At 38.4% G+C, this 19,202-nt stretch overlaps 1 protein-coding gene across 2 annotated transcripts in view; it reads right to left on the bottom strand.

Annotated features, from left to right (window-relative positions):
• Positions 1-18,995, bottom strand: part of TSC22D2 (TSC22 domain family member 2) — a 36,174-nt gene extending 17,179 nt beyond the window's left edge. Inside the window, exon 1 of one of the 2 annotated variants that reach the window (XM_026664984.2) lies at positions 16,093-18,995. In XM_026664984.2, the coding sequence (XP_026520769.1) occupies positions 16,093-18,011 (1,919 nt within the window). In that variant the 5' untranslated portion in view covers positions 18,012-18,995. The remainder of the gene's footprint in view (positions 1-16,092) is intronic. The other variant, XM_026664991.2, reaches the window with a different exon arrangement.
• Between the last annotated feature and the right edge of the window lie 207 nt (positions 18,996-19,202).

Genomic DNA, 19,202 nt, shown 5'->3' with positions numbered 1-19,202 from the left:
TTTTTGAGTAAAATTATGTGTTCTGGTTTAAACATTTTGATAAGCTAGGTTCAAAGCTTAGCAGATATGTAATAGATAAAAGAGCAACAAAGTGTGTACAAAATATTCTTCTTGGATATTAAAGAGAATCTTGTTCCTTACATCATTTTCAAAATGTGTCAATCAAATGCATCGAGATGCTTACAAGCAGAATACAATGACAGCTTTTATGATTCACCTAGCCCTGATATTTACATGACACTATCTTCTGAATGAAGGGTTGTCTGTTATCACTTTGCACTGATAATATACATGAACAGGGTAATTTCCACAACTTCAAAATAATGAATTTAAAGGCACACAGAGGAATGGGAATCCAAACATAAAACCTGATGCTATTAACCAGAACAGTTCATATTTGCCAAGCAAGTTATTCATGTGTGATTACCTGGAAGAAAAACTACCTACACATTTCCCAATAAGTAATTTTCCCAAATTATCAACCTCAGGCTTAAAAAAAGGGAAGTTTAAAAAAAAAAGACGTTCTAAACTGTGATTATTGAATCAACTGATGTTCTGTGAGCAAAAATGAGAGAGCACAGGAAAAAATTCCATGCTTCTAAATACACAAACTGGATTAAGAATAAATTTCCTCTATCTACAGATAAAGATGACAGGCAATACATCCTTCGCAGAACTTTGATCACAAAAACAGGACATCACTGTATTAGAAAGGCAAGAATATAACTATTTAGGCATTAATTTTTTATGCATTTCAGCTTGCAGAATGATGGGTTTGGCCAAAATCTGAAACAATTTTCAAGTAAACAGCAAAAATGTTTTATCAGTAATTCTTATAATATCTGTACTTAATGGAGCCAGGACAAGGAACTCTTTTCTTAACGATTTACTATCCGATAAGGGAAATCTATGTTTTCAGCTGCAGTCTTAAAAAAAATCCTAACTTACTTCTGAAAAATCACACAGAGAAAAGAATTGTTTCTCATAGCCAAATTTTCAATAGGCCAATATATTATTGATTAAAATTATATTACATTGCAAAAAATTGGTTGAGAACTCTCTATTTTCAATTTCCAAGCCTCTAGAATCATCAAATTGGTACTACTGATAGCCATGGTTTGTGGAAAACGAAAATTTCTGTCTATAAATTGTGAAGTTAATTTATTTCCATCATTATTTACGGGGTTCCACAGGGCTTGGTACTCTCTCCACTCCTGTTCAACATTTACATGAAACCGCTGGGTGAGATCATCCATCACCATGGACTGAGGTATCACCAATATGCTGATGATACTCAGCTGTATGTCTCGGCCCGTGGTGAGTTAAGTGTTGCTGTATCCTCCCACTCGCAGTGCCTGGAGGCTGTTAGGGGCTGGATGGGAAGCAACGGGTTGAAACTAAACCCTTGCAAGACCGAGTGGCTCTGGGTCTGGGGTTCGTTGGTTCAGGGAGAATTACCACCTTTAGTCTTGGATGGGGTGGCACTACCCCAAACAGACCCTGTGCGTAATCTAGGGGTTTTCCTGGACTCATGACTCCTGTTGGAAGAGGCGGCGGTCGTGGCCAGGAGGGCCTTTGCACAACTATGGGTTGTGCACCAGTTATGCCCTTTCCTGGATCAGTGGTCCCTACTCACAGTCACTCACACCCTGGTCACTTCCCATCTTGATTATTGCAACGCTTTCTACATGGGGCTGCCCTTGAAGAGCATCCGGAAGCTCCAGTTGGTGCAAAATGCAGCGAACCGCATGGTTTTATGCAGACCGCGGTGTGCACATGTATCACCTCTCCTGCATTGATTGCCAATTTGCTTCCGGGTGCAATTCAAGGTGCTGGTTGTCACCTTTAAAGCCCTTCATGGCTTGGGTCCGGGTTATCTGAGGAAACATCTCCTGCCAGTTACATCTACCCGACCCATTAGAGCGAGGAGGCAGGGAATGCTACAGGTCCCACTCCTGAGGGATACACCTGGTGGGACCTAGAAGAAGTGCATTTTCTGTGGTGGCTCCGTCTTTCTGGAATATCATTTCCCCAGAGATTAGAATGGCCCCCTCATTAATACTTTTCCGAAAGGCACTGAAGACCTGGTTTTGCCAGTGGGCCTGGGGAACCCAGAAAGGGATGGAACCCATCAAATGGCTAGTGTGATCCGCTGTTGTCGGGGGTGGGGGAATTGGTTTTTGTTTGTTTTGTTTTGTTTTTTGTTTTCCCAAATTTTTTTCTATTGTACTTTATACTAATTTATTTGATTCTTTTTGTTAGTTCTTATTGTTTTTATTTTTATTTGCTTTAAATATGATTTTACATTGTGTAAGCCACCTCGAGTCATCATGGGCGAATAGGCGGCAATATAAATCAAATCAAATAATAAATAAATAAATTATACTTTAGGGTTAGCATGCTAAATGCAGTTCATGTAAAACAGAAAGGAAACAGGCACAAGAACCCGAGGGCTTGCTGGGACTTGTTCTTGTAACACTAAATCATAATTTCATTATTATAGTTGAATGTTGACATAAAAATTTAATGCCAAGCTATACCTAAGGAACTATTACATTCAAAATTCAAGATAGTTATCATAGAAACCAAATACAAAATAGAAACCATTATAAATCTGAAAAATCCAATTTATGTCATATAATGCAATGTTACCATTTTTATTAACAAGAACTACCTATGTATTTTCTCAGGAAACACTAATTTGCAACATAATCATTAGCAGTTTTCCTAGATAACTGCAGCGGTGATTTAAAAATGGAGAGAATGATGCAGTATCTAGTTAACGTGTGTATTTAATGAATTAATTCAGATTAAAAATGTTTCCTCACTCTCTCATCTACAGTATTATTATTCTACATTACGGGTATCCTTTTAACTTGCCTGAACTGCATTGAGTGAATATATAATTAATGTACTGTATATAAATTTCACAATAATGGTAAAAGTTTACAATCTAGTGGAGCTGCATTATTACCAGTAGCTGTCCAGGATTGCATGCAGTCTGTGGGCTGCGGGCTGGATATGTCTGTTCTACATAATCAATAAATATTACTGGTTTGAGAAGGTAAAATTTATAAGTTAACCTTATCAACAGATTCTGATAAAGTCTGGGTTAGGTAATATTAGATTAAGAGAAAGCTAAATTTGATTAATAAAAATATTAAACACAGAAAATAAATTAGGGTTACTTCAAACGAGCATTATAGAATAATTAAGATCTGTAGTACTGTATGCCTTAGTTGCACATTGCTAAACTTAACCAAGACACTAAAGTTTCTTAACAAGAAGAAAACTTCACTGTGTAAATATAGTAAAACACTTATGAAACTAAACAATTAACAAAAACTGTATAACATTATGGTACATATTTTCATAGAGACACTGTTTTTAAAAAAGAAACAAATCGGAACATTTTGTATTTATGTAGTATTCTTACATTATATTTTGTGGGAAAGAGGAGACATTTTAAAGTATAGAATAAATCTATTTTTTTTAAATTTCCAAAACAGTTTAATTGGAGTATTCAACTAAGTATTCAACTGAGCAATAAGTTCAGTCCAACACATTAAAATACTTTATTCAGATACACTGCTCAAAAAAATAAAGGGAACACTTAAACAACACAATGTAACTCCAAGTCAATCACACTTCTGTGAAATCAAACTGTCCACTTAGGTAGCAACACTGATTGACAATCAATTTCACATGCTGTTGTGCAAATGGAATAGACAACAGGTGGAAAGCATAGGCAGTTAGCAAGACATTCCCAATAAAGGAGTGGTTCTGCAGGTGGTGACCACAGACCACTTCTCAGTTCCTATGCTTTCTGGCTGATGGTTTGGTCACTTTTGAATGCTGGCGGTGCTTTCACTCTTGTGGTAGCATGAGACGGAGTCTACAACCCACACAAGTGGCTCAGGTAGTGCAGCTCATCCAGGATGGCACATCAATGCGAGCTGTGGCAAGAAAGTTTGTTGTGTTTGTCAGCGTAGTGTCCAGAGCACGGAGGTGCTACCAGGAGACAGGCCAGTACATCAGGAGACGTGGAGGAGGCCGTAGGAGGGCAACAACCCAGCATCAGGACCACTACCTCCGCCTTTGTGCAACGAGGGACAGGAGGAGCACTGCCAGAGTCCTGCAAAATGACCTCCAGCGGGCCACAAATGTGCATGTGGCTGCTCAAACGGTCAGAACAGACTCCATGAGGGTGGTATGAGGGCCCGACATCCACAGGTGGGGGTTGTGCTTACAGCCCAACATTGTGCAGGACGTTTGGCATTTGCCAGAGAACACCAAGATTGGCAAATTTGCCACTGGCACCCTGTGCTCTTCACAGATTAAAGCAGGTTCACACTGAGCACGTGACAGACGTGACAGGGTCTGGAGACGCCATGGAGAACGTTCTGCTGCCTGCAACATCCTCCAGCATGATCGGTTTGGCAGTGGGTCAGTAATGGTGTGGGGTGGCATTTCTTTAGGGGGCCGCACAGCCCTCCATGTGCTCGCCAGAGGTAGCCTGACTGCCATTAGCTACCAAGATAAGATCCTCAGACCCCTTGTGAGACCATGTGCTGGTGCGGTTGGCCCTGGGTTCCTCCTAATGCATGACAATGCTAGACCTCATGTGGCTGGAGTGTGTCAGCAGTTCCTGCAAGACGAAGGCATTGATGCTATGGACTGGCCCACCTGTTCCCCAGAACTGAATCCAACTGAGCACATCTGGGACATCATGTCTCGCTCCATCCACCAATGCCGCGTTGCACCACAGACTGTCCAGGAGTTGGGGGATGCTTTAGTCCAGGTCTGCCAGGAGATCCCTCAGGAGACCACCCGCCACCTCATCAGGAGCATGCCCAGGCGTTGTAGGGAGGTCATACAGGCACATGGAGGCCACACACACTACCGAGCCTCATTTTGACTTGTTTTAAGGACATTACATCAAAGTTGGATCAGCCTGTAGTGTTTTTTTCCACTTTAATTTTGAGTGTAACTCCAAATCCAGATCTCCATGGGTTGCTAAATTTGATTTCCATTGATAATTTTTGTGTGATTTTGTTGTCAGCATGTTCAACTATGTAATGAACAATGTATTTAATAAGAATATTTCATTCATTCAGATCTAGGATGTCTTATTTTTGTGTTCCCTTTATTTTTTTGAGCAGTGTATTTACACAGTATCTGCCTAGCATACATTTACCCTTAAATAATTAAAACATATAAAAGCATAGAACATAATCTATACTTTAGCATGACTAAGATATATGCACCTAATATGATTTAAGCTATTTAGATTCATCGCTTCATATAGTTGAACAGTTTCATGACTCCATAGTTTTATCAACAATTATTTAAATAGATCATTACAATTCTGAAGAAAATCTACTTCAAGTGGTTAACTTTTTGAAGTAGAATGTCTTGCAACTGAGTAAGATAAACACCAAGGAACAGAATACTAAAGGACAAAAGATACAGGAGACTTGAAAATAAAGTTAATATTCCAGTAGCACAGTAAAAAGTTATTGCCTCAAGGATATGGAAATATTTTTTTTAACTAAAAAATGTCCAAGTACTATGAACCAAAGGAAGTTTATTCAAGGAGTCTTTGTTCACTCTTTTAACCCACAAATGTATCTTCAATGTAGGAAATATGGAGTTGCTCAGAATGGATGACTCAATTATCCATAATCTCTCCAAGGGCCATTGTAAAGTTCTATTACAGTCAAACAAGAGGTATCTTCCCAATTTGGGACAATTCTGTCCCCATCAGTTTACTACTGTTCCAAAGGGCTATTTGTGAAAAAGGCAAGTGTTTTTACATTATCTTTTATCTACCTAATCAAATACAGTAAATTTGTTACGGTTTTTAAAATACATAGCATATAATTACACACAAATATTACACGCCTCTTCCAAAAAAGGCATAGAGAATGACTCTGAAAGACAGTGGAAAGATACATTACCAAGGCAATGATCAGGCAAGCATGGCTTGAGCTCATTCCAAGAAATAAACATAAGAAAACCCAACAGACAGACCATTTCCTAATTCAAATGAAGATAAAAGTGACGGAGGAGAGAAGCATTTGCAAAATTCTATTACTATGGCTATTCTAATAAAAGTAGATTTAGACCTATATGGCATTAGTTTCCTAATTTGGTCTACCTTACTGGGCTGGGATCAAATCTTGAAAGTCTCTTACTCTTTTCTAGAGAGGCAGTAGATCTCTGTATTCCTATTTTCTTAAGGTACACCACTACTATCAGCAAAGCACCACACATTGCAGCATTGTTGGAACATCAGCAGTAAGTGGATATATAAATAACCAATTCACAAAATGCCACAATGCAGATAACACAACATTTGGACAGAATTTATCTCAACCTGCAGCAGCCTGTAGCACAACCAGTATTTCTGCATTTTCATGGGAACTTGCCAGAAAAATCTAAAGGAGACCAGGACTGATTCCTGACTTTCCCAACTCAAATGTGAACTATTTATAGCTGGTAACATAGCAGAGTTTCTCAAAGATTGTAACAAGATCACTTTCATACTGAATTTACTATAAGGAGCAACTAGAGTTGGCAAATACAGCATACACATGGATCACAGACATGCAGGTAAGAAGGGGCTAGTTTGGCGCAGCTTTCTACAGATTTTTTGCTATCTCCCTGATCTTCAAAGAAACTTGACTTGAGGTTTATTGGTCCCTTTCCAGCTAAACTTGTGACCACTGATGTATTAGTATCAATCAAGATTCTGTTTTCCACCAGTCTTTGATTATGAGAGGCACACCACCTACCCTATGCATATTAGGATGATTCCAACTTTGCTCATACTGGTAGATGGATAAGAGTATGAAGTGGAGGCTATTTTGGACTCTAACACAAGGGCAAACTTTTAAAATACCTGATCCACTGAATCGGCTACCCAAAGTAAGAGAGATTACAGGAGGGCTGTGATAGATTCAAATGTTCCATAACTGGTATGCCAATTTCATTGCAAATGCCCAGGGAAATGCTGTTCACATGAATTATCTTCCATTACAAGAATGGGACAAAGTCTCACTTCTTGTAGGGGGCCATAGTACAGATAAATAGGGAAAATACCTTGGTTGTATTTATATTCATGATGTAAGAATGGAAAGGGGAGGGAACAATTACCAGAACAGGAAGATGAAGAACAGGCTTGCAACACGAAGGGGAAGGGATTCACCCCTCAGGGTACAAATGATAACATAATTTGTTAAGTGATCTGGAGGAACTGCTGGCAGAGAAGGGAACAGGACACCTGCATTTTCTTTCCATGATCTGACTCTGTAAATTCTGGGAAGAGGACTGAGGCTGACAAAAGAAGTGATGTAGAAGGCAGAGAGAATGGCCCTGAAGGATAGTGGGAAGATGTGTTACCACAGCAACAATCAAACAAACGCAGCTTGAACCCATTAAAAAAAAAACCAAATGTAAGAAAACACTTCAGATAGGTGCCTCTTTAAATCCCACAAAAAAAAGTGAGGAAGAAAGCACATTGAGACTTGTAAGATTCTGTTACTATAGTTGTTCTAATAGCTATAGCGCTTAGACTTTTATATACCACTTCACAGTGCTTTTCATCCCTCTCTAAGTGGTTTACAGAGTCAGCATATTGCCCCCAACAATCTGGCTCCTCATTTTAGTGACTCGGAAGGATGGAAGGCTGAGTCAACCTTGAGCTGGTCAGAATCAAACTCCTGGAAGTGAGCAAAGTTAGCATGTAATACTGCATTCTAACCACTGCACCATCATGGCTCCTAACAGTAGTTTTAAACCTATATAGCATTGGTTTCTTAGCTAGGTCTACCATATACCAGTAGCACTGGCACCTAGTCAAATAATAGGTTTCAATGAATCTGTAACTGAACAGAAGCTGGCACAATATACTATACTATGCATTTGCAGTATAAAATATTTGTTCATTGCATTTTGTCTTTAGTTATATATTTTATATCATTTCAAATTCACCTAACATGTACAGTAAACCATAACTCAGTATTGTTGTATCTACTATTTTTCCTCTAAAATACTTTTTCCAATTTTATCTTATTAGTGGCCTAAGAGAGTATCTGAGCTTATTTATTATTAATTTATTGAGTGTGTAGCATCTACTACAGAGGTCATGCAATCACTGATATACAACATTAATAAAACATTATACACAGAGACAAATATAAGCTTAAATAATGCACCAGCAATATATACATATGGACACACACACACAACTTTTACAACCCTGTAATCCCTTAATTCAGGATAGAGTTGGGGGCAACTGGATGGAGCAGAGCATTCAATGGCCAAATGCCCTTCCTGACTCCACGCAGTAAATATTTTCTTTTTGCACCCTGGGATAAAAACATCTGCCACTATCTAGGATTGAACTTTCAACCTTCTGAGTGGAAAGTAAGCATCTTCATTACTAGGCCACCACACCAAGTGTATGTGTGTGTACCTATACCAATATACACACATTATATCTATATTAAAATATTAAAGTACAACCATAATAAAATCACCATAATACTGTATATCACCATAGTCACAGTAAGATAGATGCTACAATTCGATATTTAAGAAAGAAAATCATCTAATTGCTTCTAGTGTGGCTATGATGAGACCATCCAAGGTGTCTTGCAATTTCCTGAGAGGATGTTCTCAAACTATATGCATCATCATCTGTTCTGATATGGGAAAGGGGGGTATACTTCCATGATGGTGTGCCCTAGGCAACTTTCTGTTCTACACAGCAACCACAGTTGCTTCACAGTCAAAAACTACAGTTGCAACAACTAGATTATATGAGCTAAAATAATGATTGTCCCATAGTATTTTTCCACATTTCTAACTTCCTGCAAATCTGGAATCCGTAATCAAAGAAGCAGATTCTTTACCAAATTATTTATTTCTTTGAAATCGTAATTTAAGATGCCAGATATTGTTGCCCCATTTAATTTGGAAAAGGGATTTATCCTCTGAATAATCCTATGAAAACATTTTATTGAAAAGAAAGTAACAACAAAAAGTCTTTCAAATTTCAATAAAAAGAAATCTTGCATACATGAAGGATGATAGTAGCTCTAGTAGAACATTATAAATATTTTCCATACAGAAAACTTGGCCTGCCTATTGTTTCAATATGCCTTCTCTATTTGGATTAAAAGTGATTTTACTTGGGGTTCTGCTGGAACGCATGACTGGTTTACTTTTCAAATTTGATATTTATCAAATAACATTTAAGCATTTTTCTTTCACCATCTAAAACAGAAAAATATTCAAGAGTTGGTTTTACTGTTCTGAATCAAGCATTTACTTTCTAAATCAATTAAGATGCCATTGGTTTCTTTCCACTTTTCTAAAAATCTACTAAGAAACACTAGCTTATTGTTGTTGCAGCCTTATTATCAGTCAAGTTTTAAAAGGATAAAATAGTGTGAAAAAACTTCAGTATTCTTATGTCTTAAATGTTGGTTAGAACTTTCATGGCAAAAAAAATGTAAGGCTATAGTTTTCACATCTGAAGTTCTAGATGACTTGGCAATGAATGTTCCATTTCTCTATTTCTCCAATTGATTGGCAAGTATGAGATTCACACATGGAAGTTTCCTGCGAGATCTGGTAAAGTTGGAATGTATATCTCCTTTTGTTTTTAGAGGTTAGAGCTAAACCTAATATTTGACCTATTAGATTGTTATCTAACATCAGTTCTATGGATCAATTTAGATACAAAACACTTACAAAACTAATAATTCTTATCCTAAATTATTGTTAATCTGAAGGAAATAATTTTAATGATTTTCTTCTCTAATTGCAGTGATCTCTAAATGTTCAAAATAGGGTACTTATGTTGGAAAAGTAAAAATAGGATAAACTCTGAATGTCCACTTACATGTTTTCTTTCTTATCATTAAAATGTCATATTTAAAACATAGAACCTGCATGCCTGCTAATGTAGGTAGTGAAATACATTTATTCAGCAAACTTGAGACTGGAATTTTTCCTACTAACTATATAGAACATGATAAGAACATTGAGTTCTAGACCTCCCTTAGGCATGAAAATTGAGAGACTTTGGACTAGACACTCTCTCAGTGCAACCTACCTTACAGGGTTGGTTGTTGTGTGATGAAAATATTAAACAAGTTTGCCATGTTGGCTCTTTCTCTCCCATCCATCCATCCATCAATTTCAGGATAAAATATAATTATGAATTTTGATTTTTTTTAAATTAAAAGGTAGAGAGCTGAAGAGAGATACAAAAACTGAAGTGCAGGAGTTTATAAAAAGCTTCCCATATCATAAATTAGTGAACTAAGATAGACAGGGTATGATATCCTATTCTCCTGGAACAGATCATGAAAGCTTGTTATTCTGTTGGAAGATAAAGCATCATCTGGAAAAACTCTCTAACTAAAAAAATGGCTTACCTCAAAATTATCCCGGTCTAGTTATAGAATAAATAAAAGGAGACTTCTTGTGAACTGAATTTGATGATAGGTGTTTAGTTAATCCATATGAACTAACACTGGCTTATTAACCATATTAAATATATTGTTGTATTTCAAAATTACATCCCTTTTCCTAATTTTAAGTGTTAAAAGACCAGTCCTTTTTAACAAGAGAAAATTCAAAGTGGCTAAACCAGGGCTTCAAATTTGCGGCCTGCAGGCCGGATGCATCACGTGCTGGCCACACCCATGCCCGGTTTCGCAAAGGGGAAAAAAGTCACAATATGTCATGTGACATCCCTGGGCTAGTCTTGTTTTTCAAATAAAGACCTTTACAATAATTTTTAAAAGGAAACCTATTAAGATATCTCATCCAGTCATAATAGACTCAGCTTTAATAGGGATATTTATTTATATAATTTGTCGAACAAAAACAAAAACTCAAATAATATAAAAAGACAGGGATGATAGGCACATTAGTGCACTTTGGGATGTCCCCTTTATGGACCTCTTAAATATGAAGTGAGGTTGACAGAAGTCAATTTGTGACTAAAACTGTGAACATTTGTAACTGAGACAACTGAATCAGGTAGAGCATTCCAGACTTTGACAACTATATTACAAAAATCATATTTCTAACATCTAATCAGATCACAAAGATCTTTTTGGATGCCACTAAATAGACAGCTTTACTCCATTCAACTAACCTAAACCCTAAAAATTTTATTGGACTTAAGCAAGCTACTTCAGAAATGGAACTATATAAAGATTATACTTTTTCCTTTATTTCATTTGCTGATATTTGACCTACATTCGTCATTGCCTTTTCAATGCCATGTCATTTCTCTGCTCCAATCTCAATATATTCTAAATTTATTTTTCATTTGGGGTGATTCTAATTTAGTCATCACCAACTACAGGATCAAATAAATGAACATAAAAATAATAGAGAACCCATTTTTCATTAGTCAGTGCAATAAGTCTATTAGGACACTTACAAGCAAATGTGACGCTCATATTTATTTCAGGGAATCCCTTCATGGGTATAAAGAGCAAGATAACTTCTTTTCTGATCAATTATAGCAGGGGTCAAGTTATTTAGAGATAAATACCAAGCTCAATCTAGCTCTGTAACTCAGTGCCAAAAAATTCAGTGCATAATAGAAAAAGGGAAATTTGCTTATCTAATGAAACAGTATTAGGACAAACTACTACTAACATTTTTTTTAAATCCTTTATGAAAAATATTAAGTATATATCAATAATCAAAATACTTAATATAACTGTTTAATAGAGAGCGGATATATGTGTCACTGATATTAAAAATTACTATTTTTGCTAAATAAAAGACTTGATGTATGTATCTGAACTTGGCAAGATCCTGTTATTCTAATAAATAAGTGGAAGAGTTTTAATAAAATAATTTTAAAATTATTTTTAAAAAGTCTAGAACATGGTTATCCAATCTTTTGACTTGCTGCCTTGGGCTGCGTATAAATCAAATACAGTTAATGTACATAAATAACAAACTTTTTTTATTTGTATTTTTTATTATCTTGGGCTAGCATTAATAGCTGTCAAGGGCCACGTGGCCTAGACACACCTATTCTAGAAAGATAATTATACAAGTTTAATAATATGCCAGGTAACTGCCACTAAAATTTAGGACAATTTAGGACTATTCCTTGCATTCAGTTTCTCCTTTAACTATATCCCAAGAAGTGAGGTTCCAATTCCAGAACATTTAGACCATCCTGTTTAATAATGTAAAATATCAAAAGCTACAGTTACAGCATGTTCTGTGTATCTTATGAATGTAATAGATTTAGAAAGTATTGGAATGACTTTAACACTCATATATTTTGATGAATGTGTAAGAAAATCTGTTGTTATCCCATGCAGTTAATTATATAGAACTACAGTCAATCTCAAAGGATTCACATAAGCCTTGAACTGGGTTGAGAATGAAAACCTGATGGTTATACCTGTTAGCAAGCTCAAGAAACAACTGGGAAGGGGAAATCAATAATAACAGGATGCGAGTAGAGCCTAGAGCCTACTATTTTCAGTTTGTACCATCTTTTTAAATCTAGCCTTCAAATAGAATTAGCATTATATAGCATTATAAAATGCTACGAACAATGGATCAAGAGACCATCATCAATGTTAAAGCTAACTTAAGTTTTTCTTCTATGAAGAAAAAAGCCTCAAAAGGTTAGTTTTACCTTTATAATATTGTATCACAAATTTGGACACTATACAAATACATTTTTAAATATAACACAAAGGTAGTTGTGAAGAAATGTTCAATCATCTAGTGGTGACTACTGAAAGTTCACATTGCAGGCATTCATCAAAATTCTGGGTTGTAGCCCATACAGTTCATACTGATAACTAAATCTTTCTATTCAGTCTATGGTGTTTATTATACCATGTATCCACCAATTGAAAAAGGAGAGTTTAAAATATGTTTTCACAAAAGCCAAAGTATAATAGTGAGCTTATTATATTTCTTAAAAAGTCTGTGGATCTAAAAGAATATAAGTTTAGCAATCTAATATATACTAATTTATTTAACACTATTTTTATTTGAATGTGATAAAGCATTTACTAATTTAAAAAGTAAAAATGTAGCTTCATATATTTATTAATTTGATAGATCCCATAGAGGACATTTATTAAACCAAAGTAGAAAAATTATGTCAGCTTTGGAGCAAGCAGATCAATTTACTTTTCAACTATGTTTTCAGATTTGGAATGTTTGCATACTACCAATTCAAAACCATATACTGTGATAAATTAACTGAATGAATTATACTGTCATAATCTGTTGAACAAAGTTTCCTCTGTTCACATGACACTAAGCCATAACTAAGCAATTATATTACTTGGAATATTTTATGAATCCAATGATTGTGTAATTTTTCTGTTGATGAATATCAGACCCACTCAATTCCCACTGAATTCTGAAGACCATCAATGAGAAAATACATTTCCAATGTCATTTTAAACAATCATGATAATAACAGGGTACAAAATCACATAAAACTGTAATAAACTTTACCAAGTAACAAAACAATGTTAGCAAAAGAATATGTGCTTTTAAATCATTCATATTAAACAAGAAATTCCAACCTATCCCAAATCTTTCAAAAAAAAAAAAAACAACCCACACCAAACAAACAGTATTGTAATACCAACAAATTGTTTCAGAACTAATTCTGGGCACTGATTTGTAGTAGTATTTTACTTCAATAGGATAGATTAAAAACCTGATATTTTGATTACAATGCTGATTTATTTTAGAACTACTTTGCCTCAAAATTTAACTGGAATAGTAGCTAAGCAATATAACATAAGTACACAGAAATAAGTAACTACCTGCTAAAAATAACAAGTTTCTCCTGAGCATCCCAGACTGTCATTTTCGATGGAAACCAATTAACTGGAAGAATCTTAAGTTACAGTAACCATATAAATTTTAAACCAGGCTAATGCTATCTCTTAATTATAAAATACACTTCTCCCTATTTTTTACAATTTATTTCTTGCTTTCTCACACAAAAATCATCCTTCTGCTGTTGTGGAAATTCTATCATAGAAAGGAGGGAAGAGAAAGACATTATGTTTGAACATTATGTACATGAGTACACTATTATCATTCTGTCAGTTGTGAGATGAGGGCTGTGTAAAACTGCAATATCATTTTCATTTGGTTATACACATGACTACTGATTATTTGTGACTGAATGAATTATACTATAAGAATAATCAGAAAATGAAATGAAATCAGTTCAAAAATAGGTATTACACATATATTATTCAAGGATACCGTGAACACGGGACTTTAACAGGCACAATCCAACTGGAAAATCAAGATTGCAAGCTTACGATGGTCTGAAAATTTTAGTGAAACTTGCTTGGAATTATCCTACACATATATTAAACCATTTTATATTGAGACATAATTAATCCATTAACACTTAAACCTTGTGGGTATTAGTAGCAAAGTTGCTATGAGATTTATCTTTTATTGACTTCAAGCTATGGAAATAAGACCAGAAGTTAGAATAAAGATACATAATAATAATATAAAGATGCATGCCTCTATTATTGGATGGTTTATCTTTAATAAATCACAGCAATCATGAATTATATATGTAATATTCAATTGATGATGAACTGTCAATTGCTGTAATGAGAAAAGATTCTTGTTGCATTTAAAAGTGAGTAGATTTGTCCACAATAAGATTTCATACATATATTAGTTTGTTATTTCTCCAAGTGGATAACTTTTATATCATGCTTTCAACTTAAACAGAACAGAATATCCTGGTATAGATCACAATTCTACATGATTGAAAGTTGAAATAAATATTTTAGGGGAAGTTATTGTATATTTTTGAAGAAAAACCAACAGAGTAAGCCTATACATATTAACTGAGAAATCTTGGAAAATATTTCCAAGGTGAATTTTAGAATTGCAAATTTAGATATAAACTATTTCTTGCTCAACATTTTTAGGTTTCCTTGCATTAACTTTTATAAAGCTGTGTCAGAACCAGTCTTAATTAAGAACGTTCAGCTTCACAGAAAAGATCAGCATTTTCTGCATATCCTTTTTTTTAATATGAACTTTTTATTCCCTTACTTTACTTTTGTGATTACACCTTTTACATATAAACGTCTTACTGAATTGTATTTCCTTAAAGCATTTTGATACTTCAACAAATGAGGGAGCTCTACATTTCCAAATTTGGTACTTTGTTCAAAGAAACCATTAAGAAATATTTTATCTATGGAATTCCAAAACCTAGGAAAGGTCTGGTACAATTTATTTCAAACAAGAACATATTGTTATTGGGTTTTTTAAAAAAAATTGCAATTCTAAGCAATTTCTTTTCAGAAAGCCAATCCCATTCAATTTAAGTGTAGCATGCATTTCAGCAAACATCCTTTAAGAAAGAATAGTGTGTTAAGATTTTATGTTCCTTATGAAATACACACATACCTGTAACAATAATAAAAGGTTCCATTAAAAAAGCAAGTCAATGTGGACCCTTCTTTACCTCTATGATCTCTTTTTTCCTAAGTAGTACCTTTTGTTTAATATCTGCAGATTTACAATAGAACTCCTGGAAGGTATATATTCCAGACTATATTTATTTCCTCATGTTTTCTTTCACTTAAAAACTTTTTATGAAATTTGTGAAAATATATAATTAGTTATTTGGTAGAATAAGTCGACAGTCCAGTTAATAAGGCTAAATTTAATTATTTCTAGTTCATGCTAAAGAAAAATGAAATAAAGTATTTATTTTCAAGTTACCAAATGTACTTGATAGATTCAAGAGTTACTGTAACTCTTTTCAGCAGAATAGAAGTTTATCTTTTTTATTTAATGTCTATGATCTCATTTCCTTAAGATCTTATGAAGTTTTCCACATAGTTTTGCAACATAGTTTAGTAATGAACCAGAGAGGTTAAAATTTATCCTACTTGCCTTTCTTATCAGCAAGTACCTTGAAAGAGATTTAACATGTATTTAAACTCAATAAACATTCCAGTAAAATGTGTTTCCAACAATACATTCCATTTAGAAAATATAAAAAATAAATACCTGTCTTCATCACCATCAACAGGAATAGATATGCCAAAGACAGTGCTGGCAAGACTGTTCATAGGAGTAGTTGCAGGTAAATTAAGAGGGTTTGTTAAACTGTCCGGAATAGGTGGCTTCACATGAAGTTTGTTTTCAGCAACAAGAGAAAGTGGTGGTTGAGGTAGGGGTTCAGATTTTCTTCTAGTATCATCAATCTGGCCTAAAGGCTGTGTCTGAAATTGTCCAATGTTAGATTGTGGTATATTCGTAGGTACGCTGCTTGTGCCTTGCATTAATGGAAGGCCAATATGTTGCTGGACAACACTGGAACTTCTACTGACAGTTGTATGGCTGGTCAGCTGAGATTGGACTAAAGTAACAGAGGCATTTGGCATAGTAACAGAAGTTGTAGACACATTAGGCACAGTAGTACCAGGTACAGCTACAGGCACATTCTGAACTCCGGAGACTATACTGTGTGGAGTACCAGCCACTTGACTGCTTCCACCCATTTGCTGCTGAGTCATGGATTTCTGTTGAACAGCCCCTGCATGTCCAATGCCTTGCTGTACCACACCTCCTGGTTGAGAAATTACAGTCTGAAGTGGAGTTGTCAGGCCACCCTGCATTAGCCCAGATCCCTGTCCTATTGTTTCGCCTGCTGGTGAAGCAACTCCCATCACTGGTGCTAGAGGTGGAGGATTCTGACCAACTACCTGTGCTGCTGGAAGACTGGAAGCTCCAGTGCCTGTGACTGAGCCAGAAGCAGCCTGTTGTGTAGTTCCTTGAGACTGCATTACTGTCATATGCTGAATGTATTCTGGCTGACCAGGAGTCTGGGCTGACACCATGTGTACTGGTGTCATCTGTGACTGAGAGTAAGCAAACTGCTGAGTCTGTGCCACTGGTACATTTGCTTGCTGTTGTGGCATAGGCAAACCTGGCTGAGCTATTGCTACATTCGTAGATGGTAAGCCTTTCCCATTAGGCCCAGCTGGCCCCATGCTCTGTGCATTTACCTGTGTCTGCAACAGAGGCCCCATCACCTGCTGGCCTGCTACTGTGGCTCCTGAATAGATTGGCTGAGCATTACTGTGAGGCTGCTGGCCAATAACAAAATTAGGCTGCTGTGGAGAGGGCTGGTTTATTTTCTCTGGCTGGAGTAGCTGTGAAACAGCAGTAACAGAACTGTCAGCTAAGGAGTCAGGGCCATGCACAGAAGTTGCCACACCTGAGACAATCAACGAACTACCAGTAGCACCTAAGCCACTGTCCCTATCTTGAACAACTTGTTCGAAAGTACTGTTGTGTCTAATGCAATCACCAGTCCTGGATAACACAGTCCCACCATCCGAGTCCCGATCATAGTATTCCATACACGTCCATCGTCCCCGTCTAAACGGCTCTCCAGTACCATGGTCTAGCTTGATCACTCTGAAGCGAGAACTGCATGCGGCAGCAGCTGTTAGAGGCATGGCTGGCGGACCAGCAGCTGGTTGCACACTGCTGCCTCCTGTCGCTACTGAGCAGGCTTGGCTGGCAGTCGCTGAAGGCATCACAGTGCTCCTGGGAACCGCTCCTCCATTGGCAACAGGCACAGCAGGAGAAGGCGGCGGCTGTATCCCTCCAGAAGCTGCAGCAACAGCAGCAGCAGCAACTTGGCCATCCAGAAGCAAATTGGGAGAGACCGTCCCTGGAGTCTCAGCATCACCCACATTGTTGAGAGTTTCCTCAGAGGAGCTGCGTTCACACACATCTTCAGGTCCATAGTCGGTAGCACGGGACACATCGAAAATCTCCGATGAAACATCCTCGGTGCGGGATTCATCCGGGTCGTCCAAACTCTCGGTGTCCTCCGTGATGCTGCTAGCCACCTGGGCCGTCGTCACACTTGTGATCTGGAAACAGCTTTTTTTCTTGGCCGGCATCTTGGACATGGCTCCTTCGCGAGAGAGACGCGGGTTCCGCCCACCTGCCCTCGCCGGAGTCGACGAAAACTAGGTGAGGACCTTGAAAGGGGTCCGAGCTGGCCACCACACGAGCCTGGCCGGGCGTAGCGAGGAGGAGGAGGAGGAGGAGGAGATCACGTTCTCTCTACGGCGCAGTCGCTGGCCGTCTCGCACATTCCTCCGGCCTCCCGACGCAGTCCGGGCTCAGCAGGCGGTCACCAGGCCTGGGGTTGGAGACGAGGCAAAAAGGGAAGGGGGGCGGTGGCCGAGCTCCTCCTCTTCCTCCCCTTGAGTAAAGCGGCGGGCCCCTTGGCGGGCAGGCGGCGGCGGTGCCGCCACCTCCTCCTCCTCCTCTTCTCGCCTCTCCGCGAGTTCCGCTGTCCCCTTTCGCAGCTGAGGTTCCTTTCACAGCCGTTCTCGGGTTGCGCGGCCGGGGTGGCGCTATCACTCAAGCCGCTCCGCTGCCGGGCTTCCGGCCAGACCCGGGATTCCCAAGGCGGGCCAACGCCACTGATCCGTCCGCAAGCTTTCGGAGAGGGGCGGCGGCGGCGGCGGCAGCCGGCGAGGCGTCCCTGAGGCGCAGGCCGCCCTGCCTCCCCGCTCTACCTGGAGATCAGCACCAGACGCATCATCTTCTGGGAAGGAGAGAAAAGAGGGGACGAGAACGAGTCCGGTCACAGCGGCCCCCTCAGGCGGGCGGGCCTCCTAGACGCGGCGGGGTCGCTCGCTCCGTGCCGCCAAAGCAATTTCCCCGACTGCAGAGCCAGGTGGCAGCGAGGCGGAGCGGCCGGGCTCCTTTCCCCCTTTTCTGAAAAGCGCCGCGCACGCTCCGTTCCTCTGCGCCGCCGAAGGAGCTGAATTTCAAACTGCTCACTCCCCTCGCTCAAGATGGGGCTCAAATGGAGCCGCGGGGCAGGCTGGGAACTGGAGCAGGGCTGCTACTGCAGCAGCCTCGCTTGTCTCCGCCCCCCACGCAGGGGCGTGCGCTGACATCAGCGCCAGAGGACGCGCCCCTCTCCAACTCGAGCGGGTGAGAAATTTCATCCGGCCGAGAAAGAGGCGGGCGAGAGGGAGGGAGGGGAGCGTGACTTCGCGCTGAGGCAAAACCCCTCCCCTTCGCCATCGTCATGTTAACCGTTTGGAATATTCCACTGGCTCCGCCCCGCCTTCTCTTTCTGT

This window comes from Notechis scutatus, chromosome 4 (genome assembly GCF_049901735.1).
Source record: "Notechis scutatus isolate UNSWTSFEM ecotype Mainland chromosome 4, rNotScu1.2, whole genome shotgun sequence".
In the NCBI taxonomy this organism is placed as follows: Eukaryota; Metazoa; Chordata; class Lepidosauria; order Squamata; family Elapidae; genus Notechis; species Notechis scutatus.
Note: the sequence above shows the minus strand (reverse complement) of the source record. Positions and strands in the feature narration are given on the sequence as shown.